Source organism: Marmota flaviventris, chromosome 9 (genome assembly GCF_047511675.1).
Source record: "Marmota flaviventris isolate mMarFla1 chromosome 9, mMarFla1.hap1, whole genome shotgun sequence".
NCBI classification, from domain to species: Eukaryota; Metazoa; Chordata; class Mammalia; order Rodentia; family Sciuridae; genus Marmota; species Marmota flaviventris.
The window spans coordinates 58,626,347-58,645,382 of NC_092506.1; the positions used below are offsets into that span (position 1 = coordinate 58,626,347).

The 19,036-nt window shown below is 35.7% G+C and overlaps 2 protein-coding genes across 2 annotated transcripts; one reads left to right on the plus strand and one right to left on the minus strand.

Annotated features, from left to right (window-relative positions):
* Positions 1 to 3,766: 3,766 nt before the first annotated feature.
* On the plus strand, positions 3,767 to 4,717 carry LOC114098572 (olfactory receptor 51G1-like). The gene has a single exon (XM_027942816.2). It carries the CDS (start codon positions 3,767 to 3,769, stop codon positions 4,715 to 4,717), a length of 951 nt encoding a protein of 316 aa, XP_027798617.2.
* A 4,688-nt stretch (positions 4,718 to 9,405) lies between these two features.
* Or51q1 (olfactory receptor family 51 subfamily Q member 1) lies at positions 9,406 to 10,365 on the minus strand. The gene has a single exon (XM_027942765.2). It carries the CDS (start codon positions 10,351 to 10,353, stop codon positions 9,406 to 9,408), a length of 948 nt encoding a protein of 315 aa, XP_027798566.2. The 5' UTR covers positions 10,354 to 10,365.
* Between the last annotated feature and the right edge of the window lie 8,671 nt (positions 10,366 to 19,036).

Consider the following 19,036-nt stretch of genomic DNA (forward strand, 5'->3'; position numbering starts at 1 on the left):
TTTGTGTTCCTGTATGAATTTCTCAGTCTCTTTGATCATATTTTTGAGTGAGTTTCTGTCAATGCCTGTGTGTTTCAATAGTTGCCACAATATGTTTAGCCTATGATAGAGAGGTTTAAGGCAAAACAAACAAACAAAAAAACCCCAAATTTCATTTTTTAGAAAAAAGAATATGCAGGGCTGGGTTTGCAGCTCAGTGGTGGAACACTTGCCTAGCATGTGTGACATTGGATTTAATTCTCAGCACCACATGTAAATAAAGGAATAAAATAAAGGTCCATAAAATTTTTTATATATATATATATATATATATATATATATAAATAATTATATATATATATATATATACACATATACATACATATATGTGTGTGTGTGTATATATATACATATACAACATATATATATATATATATATATATATATATATATATATATATATATATATAAATATATATATAATTTTAAAAAAAGAAAAGAAAAAGCAATAGGCATTCAAATGCCCTTGTGGTCTCCCACCTACTTTCAAACAGGGTTTCCAGAGTCGCCTTCAGATGACAGGCATTGGAAACTTATCTCTGTCTTTTCCACACAGATTTGGAGATAAGATTTTCTGTCACTGAACAGGAGAGAACTTGACAGTCTGGAACCTCAGGCCTGAGGCAGGAGGAGAGTTGAAAGGACCTTTCAAGTTTATCCTGTCTTTCTCTGAATATCTTTATTATCCCGAAGCTTATTATTTTATCACATAGCTTTGACTGAGAAAAATGTCCCTTACATGACTCCCATACTGTCTCCTGGCCACCTCCACCTATCACTCACCACCTGTCACATCCATTCCCATTCATTTCTGCTATGATTCCTTCTTGTCAAAATGAAGCGTCCCTTGTTCCTTCAATTCTTTCCATATGTCTTAGTTTCTCTTACCTTTGCCTATGCCATAGTAGGTTTAACTCTTATCTAGAGTACAGAACTCAGAACTGAATGTGCTTCAGTTATGTCCTGAGTAGTATAATAATACATTTTATTTGTTAATGGTTTTTAAAGAATGTTTTTATGTCACAAACATGGGAATAGCCATGGAGGTGAGGTAAATGAGGCCCTTTAATATAAAATCTGATATTAAAATAACTCAGTCTCAAAGGAAAGAAAGAGGCATAAATGTCATTTTAATATAATAGGAAAAGTTCATATAAAAGTTCAGATGAGAAAATTACTATTCCTGCTTAAATGGTATTAGGAACAGTTGTCAATTTGCAGTAAGATACATATTACACTGCTCATTCCTATTACACTTACTATCCATTAGTCACCTTAACAAGAGGACTTGTGTGGTGTGGAAATGGAAAGTCAGAAACTTTAAGAAGAAGCTAAGGAATTTAGGATAGGTTATATGGAGAAGGGAAGATTATAGGATACCATGACTGAAACGTTCAGATAATATTTATCAATTTAGTTATTTATTCATCCAGTTATATATTTATTAAGCATTTGCTATGCACTTGGACACATGTTACTATTAGGCATGTAGTGGGAAAAAAGTCAGCATTATTCTTTCTTCGATGAAGTTTGCAATCTAGTAGAGGATACAAACATTAAACCAAAGAATATACATGTAAATAAATGCCTACAAATTAAGATAAGTGTTGCAAGAAAATTACAGATACTATGAAGAGCAAAATTCAAGTGATAGCTGAGTAAGATTATTGTGCCTCCATGTTTGCAACAGTATCTATAATACAGAGAAAATAGATTTAACCCAAAGGTAAGAAAGTTCTCTATAAGTCAGTGAGACCTGACAAGGATAGTGGTTTCAGGAAGCAATAAGAGTATAGACATTGAGAATGTTCAGACTAAGCATAAGAATGTCATGGTGAAGCTTCTCACAGTGCATGCAAGATTGGGCTCTGGTCTGATTCACCTTCAAGCAAGTGCAGCAATAGCCCTGAATTTAGGCTACTGCTGTGGATGCCACCTTAGAGTATTACAAGTGAATCTGTATTTATTTAAAGGAGCTCTAGGGTTCTGAAGAATCTGATGGATGATGAAACACAAGGAAATGTGAAATTGTAGTTAGAAGTTAGGGAGGAAACTTTCTGAAATAAAAGGTGTGTGGAGGAGACTTAGGAAATGCTTGCAGGTTTCATTGTGGTCTAAAAGGATGTCACTATAGTGATTAGAATGTCATAAAATGAGTCTGGAGTTGTTCTCAACACTGAATTCATCTCAGAAAATTTTTAGTAACATTCATAATTTGATGCTTTACCCAGAGGTTCCAGTTTAATTTGTGAGATGTTTCCTGGGCACTGGGATTTTTCATTCTCCCCATGTGATTTTAATGTGTAGCCAAGATTGAGAACCACTGATGTATAAGGTCGACCCAAGAGAAATCTGTGGATAAGAGGCACATGGTAGTGTATTTCATTTGTCAGAGAAGTTGCTAGTTTTGAGGGAGGCCCAGAGAGAGTGTGCAAGGGGTTTTAGCAGAGCTGTATCTGAAGAGTGACTATCATAAGAGTGCAGCTTCTTTGACTGTCCTTCTTGTTACACTATGACTATGACTATGCTAGTGTCCATAGTCATAGCTCTTTGTATTCCATGGGCTCTCCAGTTCTCAATCATTTATCCCTTCCAGCAAAGCATTATCATTCAATTATTTAGATGTTTGAGCCATTTCACATTAGCAGCATGTGACCACAGGATAAAGAACTGATACAAAATCAGTGATTCCTACATCCAATCTGTCGAGTGAAACAGTAAACTGATTGGTGTTAATTCAGCTTTCATGCTCATTGTGACTGCATCTTCCTATCTACTATTTTAAAATTTATTTTACAAATTTAATATATCATATTATGTTATTATATTCAATGTGTTATGCTATATTATGTTATTTCACATTGCATTACTTTAAATTTTATGTAACTTCCAATTCCTGATTGGTTTTTAGCTATTGCTCCCTGACTCTTGGTCTCAGATGGAATCTTTTATCTCTGAGTCTTTGATCTCCATGGTCTCTAGGTCGAATCTGCTCATTTCGAAAGGAACACATCTCTGATAATCTTTCTGTTTTTATACTGGAAGGTCACTGTATTTTAGCATAATTTTAAGATGGATTGTTAATTTCCTTCATAGTCCATATTTCTCTTTTGAAACAGTTTGAAACTGCAGTTACAATTTTACTGGAAACATTTTTCCCTCCCTAGGATTCAGCAGGGACTCATGGAGACTATCACTTTCCTAGGTGTTTTTGTCATCTCAGATCCATGTCAGCAGAGCTCAAACTCAATTCTTTTTGATGACTCTAGCCTAGATCAGAGTTTGCTCTCATCTCTGTAGTGAAAATGAATATAAACTCTGAATGTATATTAATTTTCTCATTTTTTCCTTATGTTCAAATAAAGAGAATAATACTATTTTCTTTCATTTTAAAATTAAAGTAATTGCCTATCTAGTGATTGGCTGAGTATGGATCTGACTCAGATCTGAGTTATTTGAGTTTGTGTCCCATTTTTAAGCTGTGTTATCTCCCACAAAATTGGGCAGTCTAACATATCTCTTTTACTATATAACATGTTAGGAATGTAGAACTCAGGAGAACAGGAGTAGAGATGAGATTGTGTGTTACTCCAGCTTCCCCCACCCTTCCTATCTCATTTTTCAGCTTTTAGAGTAGGCTACTGAGGCAGACGACTTCAACTTGTGCGAGCTAATTTTCTTTTTTTTTTCAAATGGCAGGTGAAGACTAATACCTGCTGTCGATGACATGGGAACTCAGAGCAATGGGAGCCTCGACCGCCTATCTGTCTTCCTGACTGGCATCCCAGGACTGGAGGCCCAACATGGCTGGTTCTCCATCCCCTTCTTTACCATGTACATGGTGGCCATTGTGGGAAACAGCCTAATCATGGCAGCAGTGCAGGCAGACTCTGCCCTTCATGAGCCCATGTACCTGTTCCTCTCCATGTTGGCCATCAGTGAGGTGGGCGTCTCTTTGTCTACACTGCCTACTGTTATGGGCATTCTTTGGTTTGATGCTCGCAGGGTTGACTTTGATGGCTGCCTGGCCCAGATGTTTTTCATTCACACCTTCTCCTGCATGGAGTCAGGGGTCCTGTTGGCCATGAGCTATGACCGCTTTGTAGCCATTTATAATCCACTGCGCTATACATCCATCCTGACCCTGCCCTGCATCATCTCTATGGGTTTAGGCATTACACTGAAGAGTGTAGCACTCATGGCCCCACTTCCAGTCCTGTTGAGGCAACTGCCCTATTGTCACATTAACATCCTCTCCCATTCCTACTGCCTCCATTCAGACCTGATCCAGCTGCCTTGTGCTGATACTAAGCTCAACACCATCCTGGGCTTGGCCATTGTACTGGCCACTTTGGGGCTGGACTCACTTCTCATTGTGGTCTCATATGGGCTGATTCTTTACACAGTGCTGGGTATTGCTTCTGAGAAGGGAAGATGGAAGGCTCTCAACACATGTGTGTCACACATCTGTGCAGTGCTTGTGTACTATGTGCCTATGATTGGTGTGTCTGTCATGCATCGGGTTGCCAAGCATGCCTCACCTGTGGTTCACACGCTGATGTCTAGCATCTATCTCTTTGTGCCACCGGTGCTCAATCCCATCATCTACAGCATTAAGAGTCAGCCAATCCAACAGGGAATTGCCATCGTATTCTCCTGCAAGGGGAAATTGATCTAAGTCACTCCTGCAATCCAAAAGTTTGATTGTGTTTCTGCTATGGGCAAAACACAACACTAGGAACTTTAAGGATAAATAGGAAGGAGAAATTTGAAGCATTGTAACAGGCTTGAATCTGAATCACAGGAATTACTCCTAAGTCCTTTACCTCTCACATTTTATTAATATATATGTCTCTGTGTGGGCACACCTATATACCCTTCATTTCTAAGCAGATATAACAACTTGAGGGCAGAAATAATGAAATTACCTCCCCACCTCATTCTCTTAGTAGTTCTAGCAGAAGCCTAAAAAATGGTAAGCTAACAGTAAAGGCCTGAAACCTTGTGATATTTGACTTGAAATAAAACAAAATTTTATTTTATGGGATAGCTAGGGTTTAAGAACACTGCCTTCCTACCATCATAAAGAAAGATCATCCTGGGAGCAAGTCTTTAAATAAAGTGAGCATACTTTCTGGTTTGCCCCAGATATTCATAATTCACACTTTTTTTCTCAACATTGTTAGTAATAATGCTCTCTTTCACTCCCCAAAATATCCTTGTTTAAATAATGAAAGACATGATGAACACCTATGATGTAACCTCCAATTATAAAAGAAGCCAGATTCTTCTAGCAACCCACCATCCAATGGTCTCCACATGCAGAATTTATGTACTTCAGGTTCTCAGGATGCACAGCTGACTAAATGACCTCAACTGAGGCATAAGTAAACTGTGGAAAATCTTATAATGCACAGGTTACAGATCCTAGGAATTCTAGTAAAGGCAACAAGTTTTACCATAATAGAATTCCGTGCTCTATTTTTAGGTAAACATTTGCTGTCTGGCATCACTGTCCCTAGATGTCCCCTCTTCCCTTCTCCTCTCTTCCCTTAAGCCTTCAGTGGCCTTCCTATGCTACCTGAAGCCTCCCTGACCCCTCTCCTCCCACAAACATCTAAGATAGGTCTGCTTGGACCTGCCTCCTTCTGTCTGTGGTTTCTAGAAAACTTGGTCAAATAGGAAATCATCCTTTCTTCTACATAGCTCAGCTCTTTGTGTAGAATGGGTTAATAGGACTGTGCCAGTTAATCAGAAACTAGTGTCAAGTTTTCAGCCTCTCTCCACTTAGGTCCTCTAACATCAGCAAGAATGTTTTCCTCACCATGTTTTATTTCCCCCAACTCATTTAACTCACTAGGTCCACCTTTACACAGTGAATTTTTGGAATAAAAAGAAATTACGTCTGTCTGGAATAGTGGTCATAAAATTTTTGTTATATACTTTTTAAAATAAAGAACAAAAAAAATCTATATACTTTCTCAACAATTCCCAGTTTGATATAAAAAATTTGCTCATAAATTTTCACAGGTATTCAGCGTGCATTTTGGACTGTATTATAAATATAGTCAGTTTAAAATAGTTACACAACATCTTGAAAAAGTAAGGGGGAGAAGAATGTGGGAGAAAGATAGCCCTCTGCTATTTGCCTACTTTCTCTCTGCTTTTTACCTCCTACTCTTTCTGCGCATTATGCTTCCTCTGAAGCCTTACTTTCTCTAGTTCAAATCTGAGTTGTTCTTAATATTGACCACTTGTACCAGGAGTCCAGTAATAAGAATCTGTGACCAAAATCACAGGTGTCCCTAAAAAATGGTATTTCTGAGAGAACCTGTACAGTTTCCTCATAATGTTTTATGAACATTAAGTTATATCTCTTATAATCGAAACTTTGTTGCTATAAAGTCCATGATAACCAGGGGAATCTGCTCCTAAGTAATGCCATATTAAGGCCATTGTCACATTTATTTCTTTCTGCCTTTTTTTTTTTTTTTTTTGAAGAAATTCTGATTCTGGTGGGGGAAAATGAGTCCATTTTGTGAAAATATTATCTTAGCTGAAGTTTGAACTTTCAGTTCTAAGAACCTTCAGCTAGGCAAAAGTCCGATTCTCGCTCTGAGGGATCTTGCCCTGCAACCCTGATTTTAGACTTCTTTATTGGGTTTGCTTGTTCTGCTGAAATCAGGCTGCATGTTGACTAGGTAAATCTGAATGGCTGATAAGCCTGATCTTCACCAATTAATCTGTCCAAACTTAATCCTCCATTAAGTTTATAATTATTTTGCAATGGAAACTCAGAGAACATACTCAGTACTCAATGTGGTGATTCAGGAGAACGGAACCAGAATTGACGTGCATTCTGGAGAAGAGCCCCCTAAGAGAATAGCTTAGGTGGGACAATACAAAAAGACATTAAAAAAGGACAGTATAGCTTAGGTGTTAGTGTCAATGTGCTAGAATTCTCATCAACTCAGATGCACATCTCTTTTGTATAGAATCATTGTTTCTAGTTTACTACCCCAAACTCTCCTGCCACAAGTCAGGACCATGTATACTCCCTCAGTAATATTATGGGGTTTTATTTTACATATATTATTTCACAATTCTGAATATACGTTCCTCTTATTTCTGTATAATTTAACAAATGAATTCCCTTATCATAAAAAGATTGAAAGATGAAAAAAAAAAAAAAAAGAAAAAAGAGTTCAGGTAGATTTCTAGCAATTGTTTCTTCTAATAGCCATGTAACAATGAAAACTCTCTTGACCTTTCTGAGCCCAAACATCTAATTTCCAAAACTGGGTTTCTATTTGCTGTGGCTTTTGTCACAATTAAATTTTACAACTAATCTTTTAGCTAGCTGATGAAAGGACATCCTATATATGTGTGTTACATTGTGACCAGATTCAATTCCGTAGGTCTCCCTGAATATGCTGTTGAATTGGGGCCTTGGTGCAAATTACAAAAATCCTTTGAACTTGAGAACATTTTCTGAGACATACCTCAATATATTGGGGGACATTCATTTTGAAATTTATTATAGACTGTTGAAAGGTAAAACTTTTGTATTCATATGTTAATAGACACTTGGGTTGTTCCCATATCTTGGCTATTGTGAATAATGGTTTCACAAATATGATGATGCAGAGTCTCTTTAAGACCCTAATTTTGATTTATATGTGCCCAGAAGTAGGATTACTAGATCATTTGGTAGTTCCATGATAAGCTTTGGAAGACTCACCATTCTGTTTTTCCATAGATGCTGGACACCTGAATAAAGTCATTCTTAAAATTCCTAGGAAGATTCTCAATCTATATGCAGTTCTGAGGTTCATCTTTATTTTTAGATTGAATTTGTTACTGATAATTCTGGACATATGGTGACTAAGAGGTGAGAAGAGGGCAGTAACATTGGAAATATCCCAGATGCAGGAGTGGGTTAGTGGACATTCCTAGGGAAAACCCCAAATGCATCTCTATTTATATCTCTGTTTAAGTTGGGGCCTTTATCTCTGTCTGTCTATCTATCTATCTATCTATCTATCTATCTATCTATCTATCTATCATCCACAGAGAGACAATTAAAAATATCACAGAATGAGATTAAAAGAAGGATATAATACTAAGAGCAACCTATACTCTAAACAGGGTGTTTTTTAATTTAAAGCAAAGCTTTTTTCATACCCTTTATTCCTTACTCTTTATTGATAGTATTTACAATTTTGATGAAGGTGGTCCTTCCTTTGACTCCATGTTTCTCTATCAAAAGCATTCTCGCAAACCTGACAGTTTATGTGTGTTTTCTATCCAATATCTACTAAAACTTCTTATGGAGGCATAATTGTACAGATTTTATAGATAAAGAAACTGCTTGCAAAATTATAAACAACTTTTTCAACTCATTGATTAACAAATCATGATGACAAATCAAGGGTATCCACCATAATGAGAGCACAGCTTGAGCCAGTGTAGAAGGCAAAGCTAATTTTCCACCATTTTGAGTTGGTTCTGTATATTCACACAAAATGTTGACAAGTGTCTTGCAATCTTCCAGAGATGATTTTTTTGGAGTTCCTTCTTGTACCTACCATCCTCTTTAAGCAAGAGTTTCCATTTCCGAATCTTTGACTCCACCACTAAGTTTAAGTGAACTTTGAATTGGAAATTAGTTTAACAGTTTCTGAAACTCTCAGAGTATTTTCTCTTTGGCTTTTGGTGATTAGTATTTGTTTTTATTTCCACATAGCACCATTATCCATAATGTTTTGCCTGTTTTCAGTTTGCTCTCCTAATTTATGAAGGTTGTCTTTTATTATTATTTCAGTTTGAGATTATATGAGAACCAGTGTTAATTAAACGTTGACATTTGCTTTAGAAATTACTTATAAGGATACGAACATGTTATAGCTTCAATGAGAATTTTTATATAGTTATCAGAATTTAAATTTTATAAAGCAGAATTTTATATTTATCATATACTTAACACTGCAAAGAAGGAAGGAAAGGCTTCATATTTTGAATCATATTTTATTTTTTTTCTCTAAGTCAAATGATTAGTGAAGTGCAAAGTTGAGTTTTTAAAAAAACTATTGGGGTTGGGGGTGTAGCTCAGGCTTAGAGCACTTGCCTGGCATGCATGAGTCCTGGGTTCAATCCCCAGCCCTGCAAAGAAAACAAAAACAAAACCTATTTCTTATAATTTCTGGTGAAGCAATAGTGATATCTTTTTTATTTACAATGGAAGCTTTTTATATACTATCTGCTCCTTTTATCATCTATGCTACTTAAAATTGTGATGGTAATGGTCTTTGCTACTGACTCCACGTTACCTAATAAAATGACTCCTGTAAATCTAAACTTCAATAGTTAGTGCATTTTCCTCTGAAATAGGAGGCGAGTAATTCCCTGACGGATCTGCTTGGTCTTTGCACTGTAAATGATAGGGTTCATCACAGGTGGGGCCAGCAGGTAGATATTGGCCATGATAACATGGATCAGTGGAGAGGCATGTTTGGCAAAGCGGTGAGTCATAGATACACCAACCATGGGGACATAAAGGACCAGAACAGCCAGAAAGTGAGAAAGACAGTTATTGAGGGCACGAAATCGCTCAGTCCGGGTGGCTGTGCTCAAGACATTTTTCAAGATGAGTACATAGGAGAGTACAATGAGCAGAGGGTCCATTACAATAATGAGCAGGACCAGGGCAAATCCATACCAGGCGTTGATTCGGATGTCAGCACAGACCAGGTGAATCATATCCTGGTGGAGGCAGTAGGAGTGAGAGAGTAGGTGGGAGCGGCAGAAGGGCAGGCGCTTGAGTAGGAAAAGTGAGGGAAGAACAGCCAGGACACAGCGGCAAATAATGGCTAACCCAATTCTACAAATGACCTCACTGGTGAGGATGGAGGCATAATGGAGTGGGCGGCAGATGGCCACATAACGGTCAAAGGACATGGCCAGCAGGATGGAAGATTCCATAAAGGAGAATCCATGGAGGAAGAATAACTGTGCAAAGCAGGCTTCAAATCTGATTTTTTGAATGTTGAACCAGAGGAGCTGCATGACTGTGGGCAAAGTGGTGAGTGTGAGGCCCAGGTCAGTCAGAGCCAGCATGGAGAGGAACAGGTACATGGGCTGGCGCAGAGACGGCTCTATACGGATGACAGCAAGAATGGCGGTGTTTCCCATGATGGAGATGGCGTAGAGACAGAAGAAGGGGATGGAGATCCATATGTGGGAAGCTTCAAATCCAGGAATGCCCGTGAGGATGAAGTAGAAGGGAGCGTGGGTGGTGTTAGTCACAGGCCCCATTCTTGATAAATGCAGAACCCAGAATCTGTGTGTTCCACATTAAGAATCTCATCAGTATGCTACCACCACAGAATCATTATCTATTAAATCCAGGATACAAGCATGCTTTTAAGATTGCTTTTTCTAACTCCACTGAGCAATACACTAGCCAGAAACACAACAAATAAGCATGCCTTTTTATAACTTTTTATTTCAGGTAAATTCATGTTTTCAATTTTCATACTCCTTGCTACGCACTGAGGTTTAGCTTCATGCTTCCTGCAAACCATATATATATATGGTTTGCATATATATATATATATATATATATATATATATATATATATATATATATGTCATTACATCCCAATGACTCTTGTACATATGTACATATGTACCTGCATAAATGTTTTGAATTATGGAAATTTGTTTTATTAATAGTTTAAATAACTTTCAATCAAGTCTATGAACAACCCACATTTTACTTGGCATACAGAAAAATAAAATTTTACTGATTTATATTATTTACTTGAATAGAAATAGTTTTAAAGGGTAAATATCAAAGTGATGCCCATGTTGAACACAAGTAGATTAAAGTAAGAATTTTTTTTTTTTTTTTTTTTGAGCACTAGAGCAGGAGGAGACTCCAAGGAAAGAGAACAGGGTTGGTTTGTGCAAGTTGAGTCTGTTCTTCATAGAAGCTACTCAAGAGAAACTACCACCAGATTCATAGAAGGCCCCATAGGACAGAGAGAAGAAGTCTGCTAGGGGTTAATGTAATTTCAGGTAATAGAGAAGCTAAAGTTAACATCAAAATTTAAGCAAGAATTCAGTATGACAAAAGAAGGAGTCCTAAGGCAGATTTATGAGAAAATGAGCAATTTAGCAGGTAAGTAGAAGAAAAATTAAAGGCAATTGTAGAGGACTGTCTAAAGATAAGGGAGGAAAACAGAGAAAATAAAAATCAAAAGCCGATTAATTAAAGGGAATATCTACCACAGTTTAGAGCTACTCAGATATTCAATAAAATCAGTACTGAAAAGAGTCTAGTTAGTTTAGGGACAAGAATATCACCAGTAACATTTTGGAGGAAGAGTTCAGTAGAATAATGGGAAAAGAAGCCAAATTAGTGGTCTGAGGGATAAATTAAAGGGGGGAAAAATGGAGAGATTTTGTAGTTTTTGTAGACTGTGTTCTCAAATCAGGTTAAACTGCCCCCTATGGGCGAATGCAGACTTTATTTTTTATTTTTTGGTATTTATTAATTTTTTTTGAGTTTTTATTTTTATTTTTTGTGTATGATAATTTCTTTTTTCTTTTTTATTAGTTGCTCAAGACAATTTTTTAATGAAAAAATATAATGACTGAACCATTATTAATCTTTGAAGTGTTCTGGGAATAAAAGCTCAGAATATGTTATAAGAAATAAACAGTACCTAGTATGTTCCTACAATCCACGCATTCTAACCATGTCCCCCCTGATGAGTTTCTAAGTGTCAAACTATAATCCTGGGAAAAATCTCTTAAGAATTTAAGAAATTGGGAGAAATGGGAGGAAGAAAATAAAGATAAAATAAATTTTTAAATTAGAAAAATAAAAATATTGAAACTTCTAGAAATTATTTGGTGGAGTCAATATAATTTGGAAGCTTCTAATAAATATGATCAGGTAAAAAGAACTATAGGTGAACATTGAGAACTGAAATGTAATATGAAAGCAAAAATTGTAGTGAGGTTATAGAGACTAGTGAGAATCACTGATCAAATAATAAACAACAAGAATTGGAATGTCCTCTGAGATTTAAACTGTAAATCAAAAGACAAGAGGCCATAAACTAGGTGTGGTGGTGCATGATTGTAATCCCAGTAATTTGAGGTAGGAGGATTGCAAGTTAGAGAATAGCCTGGAAATTTAGCAAGACTCTGTCTGAAAATAGAAATAAAAGGAGCTGGGAATGTAGCTAGGGCTAGGGATAGCCCTGAGTTTAATCCCCAGTACTTGAACAGCAATAACAACATCAAAAGACAAGAGGCAAAAGCAAAAGTTTATAAAAATCTCCTAGCACTGAGTACTAATGATCTTGATTAATATACCTGAAAAGTTAACAATTTATCAGATATTCCAAATAAATATATTTAATCAGGTAAATAGTTGTAGAAGCATAAAGTAAAGAAAAACCTGAGACAATTTGTGGTGCTGCCCATCCAAATGCTGTGCAGGAGGAAAATGTGTCTGCAGCCAGGAAATGGCAGCTGCACGGGGATCAAGTGGGGCTACGTGGTCCAGACATTTTAGCCCTTCAATTAGTGACTGCATTCCCGTGCTCTCACAGGCACTTTTGGCCACAGTTTGGCCCCTATGTCTTCTTAATTTTTTTTTCCTAGATGGTAGCCACACATCTTTTCTTCACATATATGATACTTCCCCTAGTTCTTAAACTGTGGGTTTTTTATTTTATTTATTTTTAGTTTGGTTAATATAAATATTAATAGGGAATTAAATTATACTTCATTTTGAGAGAATAATGATTATGAGCCAACAAACTAAGGTCTTAAATGGAATTAAAAAGCACTGAGTAAATTGCCATATTGAAAGGATTCTTGTAAGCTGACATCAAGATTTCTAAATATTTTTTTTTGAGCTTCGGTATTTTAAGCTTCACAAACAATAACAAAAAGAATGAATTTGACTAAATCATATCCCATGCTTTCTTAATTGTGTAAAAATGATTTCTAATGTTATATACAACTAAAAAAGAAACAATAAAAAAGAAAGAATGGGTAGCTGTGTGAGATGATGGATATGTTCACTTGCTTCACTACAGTAACCATTCTACTACACACACTTTTCCCCATAACATCATGTTGTATACCTTAAATGTACACAATAAAATTTATATTAAAATCTTGCAATATTCTCTCTCAAGTAAAATATCTCATCATGCTGTAGTTGAACATAACTGAGACCGTCCATGTGACATGCTTATCACTGAATGACAGAGAGTAGAGAGATGAATGGTGATGGCAGCAACAATGTTTGCCCAGTTTCCTTGGTGCTGTGCAATGTTCTAGAACTTTTCTTATTTTAATTCACTTCACTTAATAATTGCATAATGGCTGTCTTTCATATTAAATAATAAAACATGTGTAGTGCTGATGAAAATATGTATTTATTTTTTTTAAGAGCCAGGAATTCTTGATGGAAGAAAGGATCTACCAGCTGTTTTGCAGTTTTAAAAGGGTGGAGAAAGTGATAAGATGGGAGACAAGGTGATGTATTGACATACACAGGAAATGGCAACTTCCTTAGCTGTCTCAAGTGGGCCTGACTGAAGGTGTGGTGGGAATCAAGACAGGAAGTAGTGAGAACTGAGGGCTCCAGAGGGGGAGGATAGAGTATTCACAGAGCTTTAAGCCAGAGAGAGACATCATCACTTTTTTTTTTTTTTTTGGTTGGAAAGGGAATCTGGGCAGGTAAAAACAGGATAGAATTAGGGGTACAAAAACTCTCTGAAGACAAGCAGGTGACAAATGTATGAGTGTGTGCATTCATAACTATGTGCATTTGTGTGAGCATTCATGTGCACATGTCAGGTGATAGGGTTGAGATCAGATAGGAAGTGAGATAGACGCGTGATTCCAAAGTCTGTTGGAGAACATTTAAAGGTTTATACTTTGTATTTTTGAACTCAGAACAGATTTAAAATTACTGAATAAGTGTTAGGAAAAACAAAGGATACAAAAAAGAGAAGATGGGAAGGAGTGGAGAAAGGAGGGATGAGGTAAGAAAGGAGGAAAGGAGGAACGAAGGGAGGGAGGTGAGGAAGGGAAGGGTAAGGCTTAATACCAGTGAAAACCTGGTAATACATTTACTTTTCTGCAAGGCAATTATTTCTACTTTCTTAAGTAATTCTTTAGATAAGCGAAATTTTTAGGGAATTTCCAAGCAGGTGGTGAGGACTTCTGAATTGTACTTAATCTTTAGTTTCTCCTAGCCATGCTTCTTTCTATCAGTTGTCCTTGTACAGTAAGATCTGGACTCAGTAGCTGGGAAGTATTAAGGAAACTATTTCCTTAATTTCATGTCAGCTCTAAACTCACAAACCCTTACTGTGGGGCAAAGTAATTTGTAAGCCCCTGACTAATTTCAATCCAGCTTTTGTTCATTCTTCATTCACGGTTTCCCATATTTCCTTAAAGTCACCTCTTTCTGAGACATTTGATGAACCATTTGCAGGACAGAGAGGAAGACTCTTGTGCACTGAGACTACTTCAGCTTTGATGGCCACAGGTTTGAGATAACAAGGGATAAAGACATCAGAGTTCCACTTTGTACTCAGTGGGAGCATAGTGACAACCTCTGCATGAAATGCTTCATGTTTCCTACCTGTCCTATCTCCTTACTCTAGTCTACCTCCTCTTAGGATGTTTCTGAAATGAGTCTATTTAATTCTTCCCCTTGTCTCTACAGAGCATCCCCTCCTCTCGCTCATCCCCTCCTCTTACTTTTATTGCTAACCATCACTGGAGTAGTCCAGCCTTACCTGAGTGTTCTCTGTTTGTTTGTTTCTCAATGCTCTTTGGTTTCTATTCTCTGCCCTGTGGTTGAGTGTGATTATATGTTCCTGAACATCGCAGCTTGGAATGCAGGATATGAGTGAGGAGACTTGTGCCAGGATCTTATAAGAGTGTAAAACTTGTGCTCTGAGACCTAAGGCCCTAAGGGAGAGAACCAGGAGGCCAATCATTCATTTTCACTAAAACAAGCAGAAAACCTTATTATAGTCAGGTTCCAAACCTTGAGAGAATGTGATGTGGTTGAAAGGTTCTTCTGGAGGGGAAAGGGAAAAATAATACAAGGGGGACAAATGAATGTCAGTAGAGGGGGCAGAGAGAGAAGAGGGGAGGGGAGGGGAGGGGAGGGGGGATAGTAGAGGATAGGAAAGGCAGCAGAACACAACAGACACTAGTATGGCAATATGTAAATCAATGGATGTGTAACTGATGTGATTCTGCAATCTGTATATGGGGTAAAAATGGGAGCTCATAACCCACTTGAATCAAAGTGTGAAATATGATATATCAAGAACTATGTAATGTTTTGAAAAGCCAACAATAAAAAATTAAAAAAGAAAAAAGAAAGGTTCTTCTGGAAATTAGCTCTCAGAAACTCTCCAGCCTGGGTTGGTTAATATGGGGAAATGGTTGGAAAGTAAATTCCAAGATCTGTGCCCTTTAGGGAAGGGTTGACTATGTTTCTTAAGAGTATTGTTGTCAAGGACGAAAAATTTGTTTTCAGTTTACTTAAAAAAATACTCATTCAAACTTAAACTTGAAGTGTTAAAACTTTCATATGCTGTCTCCCCTCTAAAGACACATCCTAAATTAAAAACATTTAAAAATTATTATAAAAATGTAAAGGCAAGGAGTAAAATCTCTTGACTTCAATAAATATACAGACATATAGTTCAAGGAAATAAAATTAATAGTAACAATATGTAAAACCATGAATAAAGTTCTTTGCTTGATCTATATGTACCACAAATGAGCTGACAGACACATGGAAATCTAAACATCTTGTGAGGTACATGGAAACAGCCTAACTCCTATCCTAGCAGATGTTGTCTCAGCAATCATTAGTGCCTTCCTGCTTACTGCTGTGCCTTATCTGGTTTGAGAGGGATTGTTCAAAGTTGGAGCAGAGCTGCCCTTTGATATTGTCATGGCATGAATATGACCAATCTCAGAGTTGATGTGGTAGATTCTCAAATCGCAGAGACAAATGGAATTTCCTTTTCCAGTGATCTACAGGGAGCAGCTGTGTCATGCATTGAACTTCTTCCCCAGGAAAGACTGGATCTCTGCTCAGGCCAGAAGTGACTGTGGTGTTATCTAGAGACAATGGACCTAGGACTTTACATGTGTATTTATTGAGACTGTGTTCTCCATAGTCAATAAGAACCAGCAGGTGTTTATTTAGGTGTGTTTTGTGTTTTATTAAGGAAGGTCCAGGGTGCTTCCTTCAAATATGGCTTGCCTTTGTGTTTTGGAGAAGCTCCACCTCTAAACCACTACTGCTTTGTCGGAAGGGAGATTGTGATTGCAGAGCAAAAAATTGTTATAAACCCTGAAAATGAAGAAATTAAACAACCAATACAAATTGAGAGTAAAGATTTTGGAAGTTATTATAAAGTATTTGATTATTTTACTTATAGTGGTTGAGGATCAAAAGACACAATTTAAAACTGACAAAGTGATAAAGTATATTTATCAGTAAAAGGAATATTGGTAAAATTGGTACAACTGATAGTATTATAATTTTTGAAAATGAAGAAGAATGAGACATATAAGAGATTTGTCTCTAATGCATATTTGAACAATAAAAATAATGTTCATCTAGTTTATATGCAGAAAAAAACTGTAAATATTTTAATGAAATTGAGATACAGCTTTTTATTCATCATCTTAGCAAAATCCAAGAATATTCAAACACATCCATGGGCAAATAAATAAGTGAATTTTATAGAGGACATTGAAAATATTTTACCAAAGTTGTACAAACTTTGTAACCAAAATTTGTATCAAAATTGTGTCAGAGTTATGTAAGTACACAATTCTTTACTCAGAAATTCCATCTCTAGAAATTGAGTTTACAATTGTATTTTTAAATATATAGGTGCAAACTGGCATATTTACAGACAAGATTTTTCAATATAATGTTATTTGTAAGAGTATAAAATGGAAACAATTTACATATTCATTAACTGGATATTGGTAAATAAATTGTGGGAACATATAGTATGCCAGAATTTGCAAAATAAAATATTTAGATATGAAAATGTTGTTTATGAGTGACCTCAAAGATATAGATATATATGTTAAAATTTAAGTAGAGGGCAGCACACAATTTTCAATAGAAAAAAAGTATAAATTCACATAATTTCTTATTTATGCATGATTTTTTCCCTAAAAGGAAATATAATAAACCAAATTTTGTGTGTGTCTGGAGAGAGAAGCGAAAATGAATAAAATATAGACTAAAAGTGAATATTTTAAATATATATACATACACTCTATGTTTTTAAAATTTGAGTCTTTTGAATGTGTAAACTTGTCAATATTTTATAAAATGCAGATATAAAATTAATCATTAATAAGAAAAATAGAAGCTACAAAATTAAATAACATTTAAAGGCATGTTAAATTCTTTATTCACAAAGAGTGAAAGAAATTATTAATAACTTGGAACTATAAAGATTAGTGATATGAAACATTGTTGACAACAAAGAAACAAGTGAACAAGAACTTAACTCTGTTAACTCAGAAAGTTTCATTTGAGGCATCTGGAACCTAACTCAGAGAGGTTAACCAAGTGGGACTCAGAACTGGAGAATTTATGAAAATCAATGTGCAGATGCAAATATTCACCCATCACCACCACACAGACAAATGGTATTTACACTTTAAAAATGTTGCACACCATTCTTTTTAATACACATTACACATTTTTATTGGCATATAATAATCATAGGTAAATGTATTCATTTTATATGTAAATTGCTCATTAAGTATTCACAAAATAAATACATCACATCTTCTGACCTCAATCCCAGTCAAGGTATAAAATACTACTATGTCCTGATGGTTTATTTTGGGAAGTGTTTCTTATGCATTTAGAAAGAGTGTTTTATATCATTATGTACAATTATAATGAACAAATAAAAATGTGGAAGGAAAAATGAAAAAAGTGAAAAGAGTATTTGTTATGTAATTGCTTATTGGAATTGTTAATTAGATAGAAATTTTAATAATGTTTTCCAAAGTTTTTAAAATGTTGATTTTTTTTTGTCAGTTTCATTACTTGGAAAACTATAATAAAATCTATAATAAAATGAATCATTCTGGATTCATCTAATTAACTTTTAGTTTTACAAATTGTCCTTTGCATATCATCCCTTTGAGATTGTTATCAGCTGTTTTCATTTTGTCAGCTTTTACTTTTGAATGGATAAATTCCTTAAAGGGAAAAATAACAAAAACTTCCAGGCTCAATTCTTTAGGCTTCCCTTCTTTGGAATCTTGGCCTTTATGCACTCATCGTTGATGTTCTTTGAAGTTATTTGAAAGTATTTCTCTAAGTTTTCTAATTGTGGGCAGGATGATTGGCTTGACACAATAATATTCTCTTGATAAGTGTGGAAATAACCTATAACCTTCCTACATTTTAAAGTGTCCAAATTCTTAATTTATTTTCCTACATACTTAAATATAAAGGTGGATAATTTTGTCCTGTTGAAAAGATAAAAAAGATCAAACATAGTTTCAAAAGGTCTAGATTATAAATTAGGGTAGTAATTATAAGGGCAGAAAAGGAGCCCAAACTGATATTTTTCCATAAAGTCATATTGAATTCTGTTGAATTCAATGTCATAGACACTAACTGATTTCTAGACTGTTTTCAGCATATGGTTTTCCAAAATTCTCCCTGTCTGAATCTGACATTGACAGAAGCCTGGATTTCAGGACAATGGAACAATAAAAGTTAGAAAAAAAATGGAGATTGTGGATATGTGCAAATCCATTCTATGATGGGATTGAAAGGTTTACACTAAATTGATCGTGATCTGACAAACATCTAAGGATGAGATTTAGAGTCAACATTTGCAACAGGCTCAAATGTAGGAGCAATCATATTTAAGAAGCC

What these genes read in the sequence shown, in the direction of transcription:
- LOC114098572 (XM_027942816.2), top strand. Translation starts at nt 3,767, where the DNA reads ATGGGAACTCAGAGCAATGGGAGCCTCGACCGCCTATCTGTCTTCCTG.
- Or51q1 (XM_027942765.2), bottom strand. Translation starts at nt 10,353, where the DNA reads ATGGGGCCTGTGACTAACACCACCCACGCTCCCTTCTACTTCATCCTC.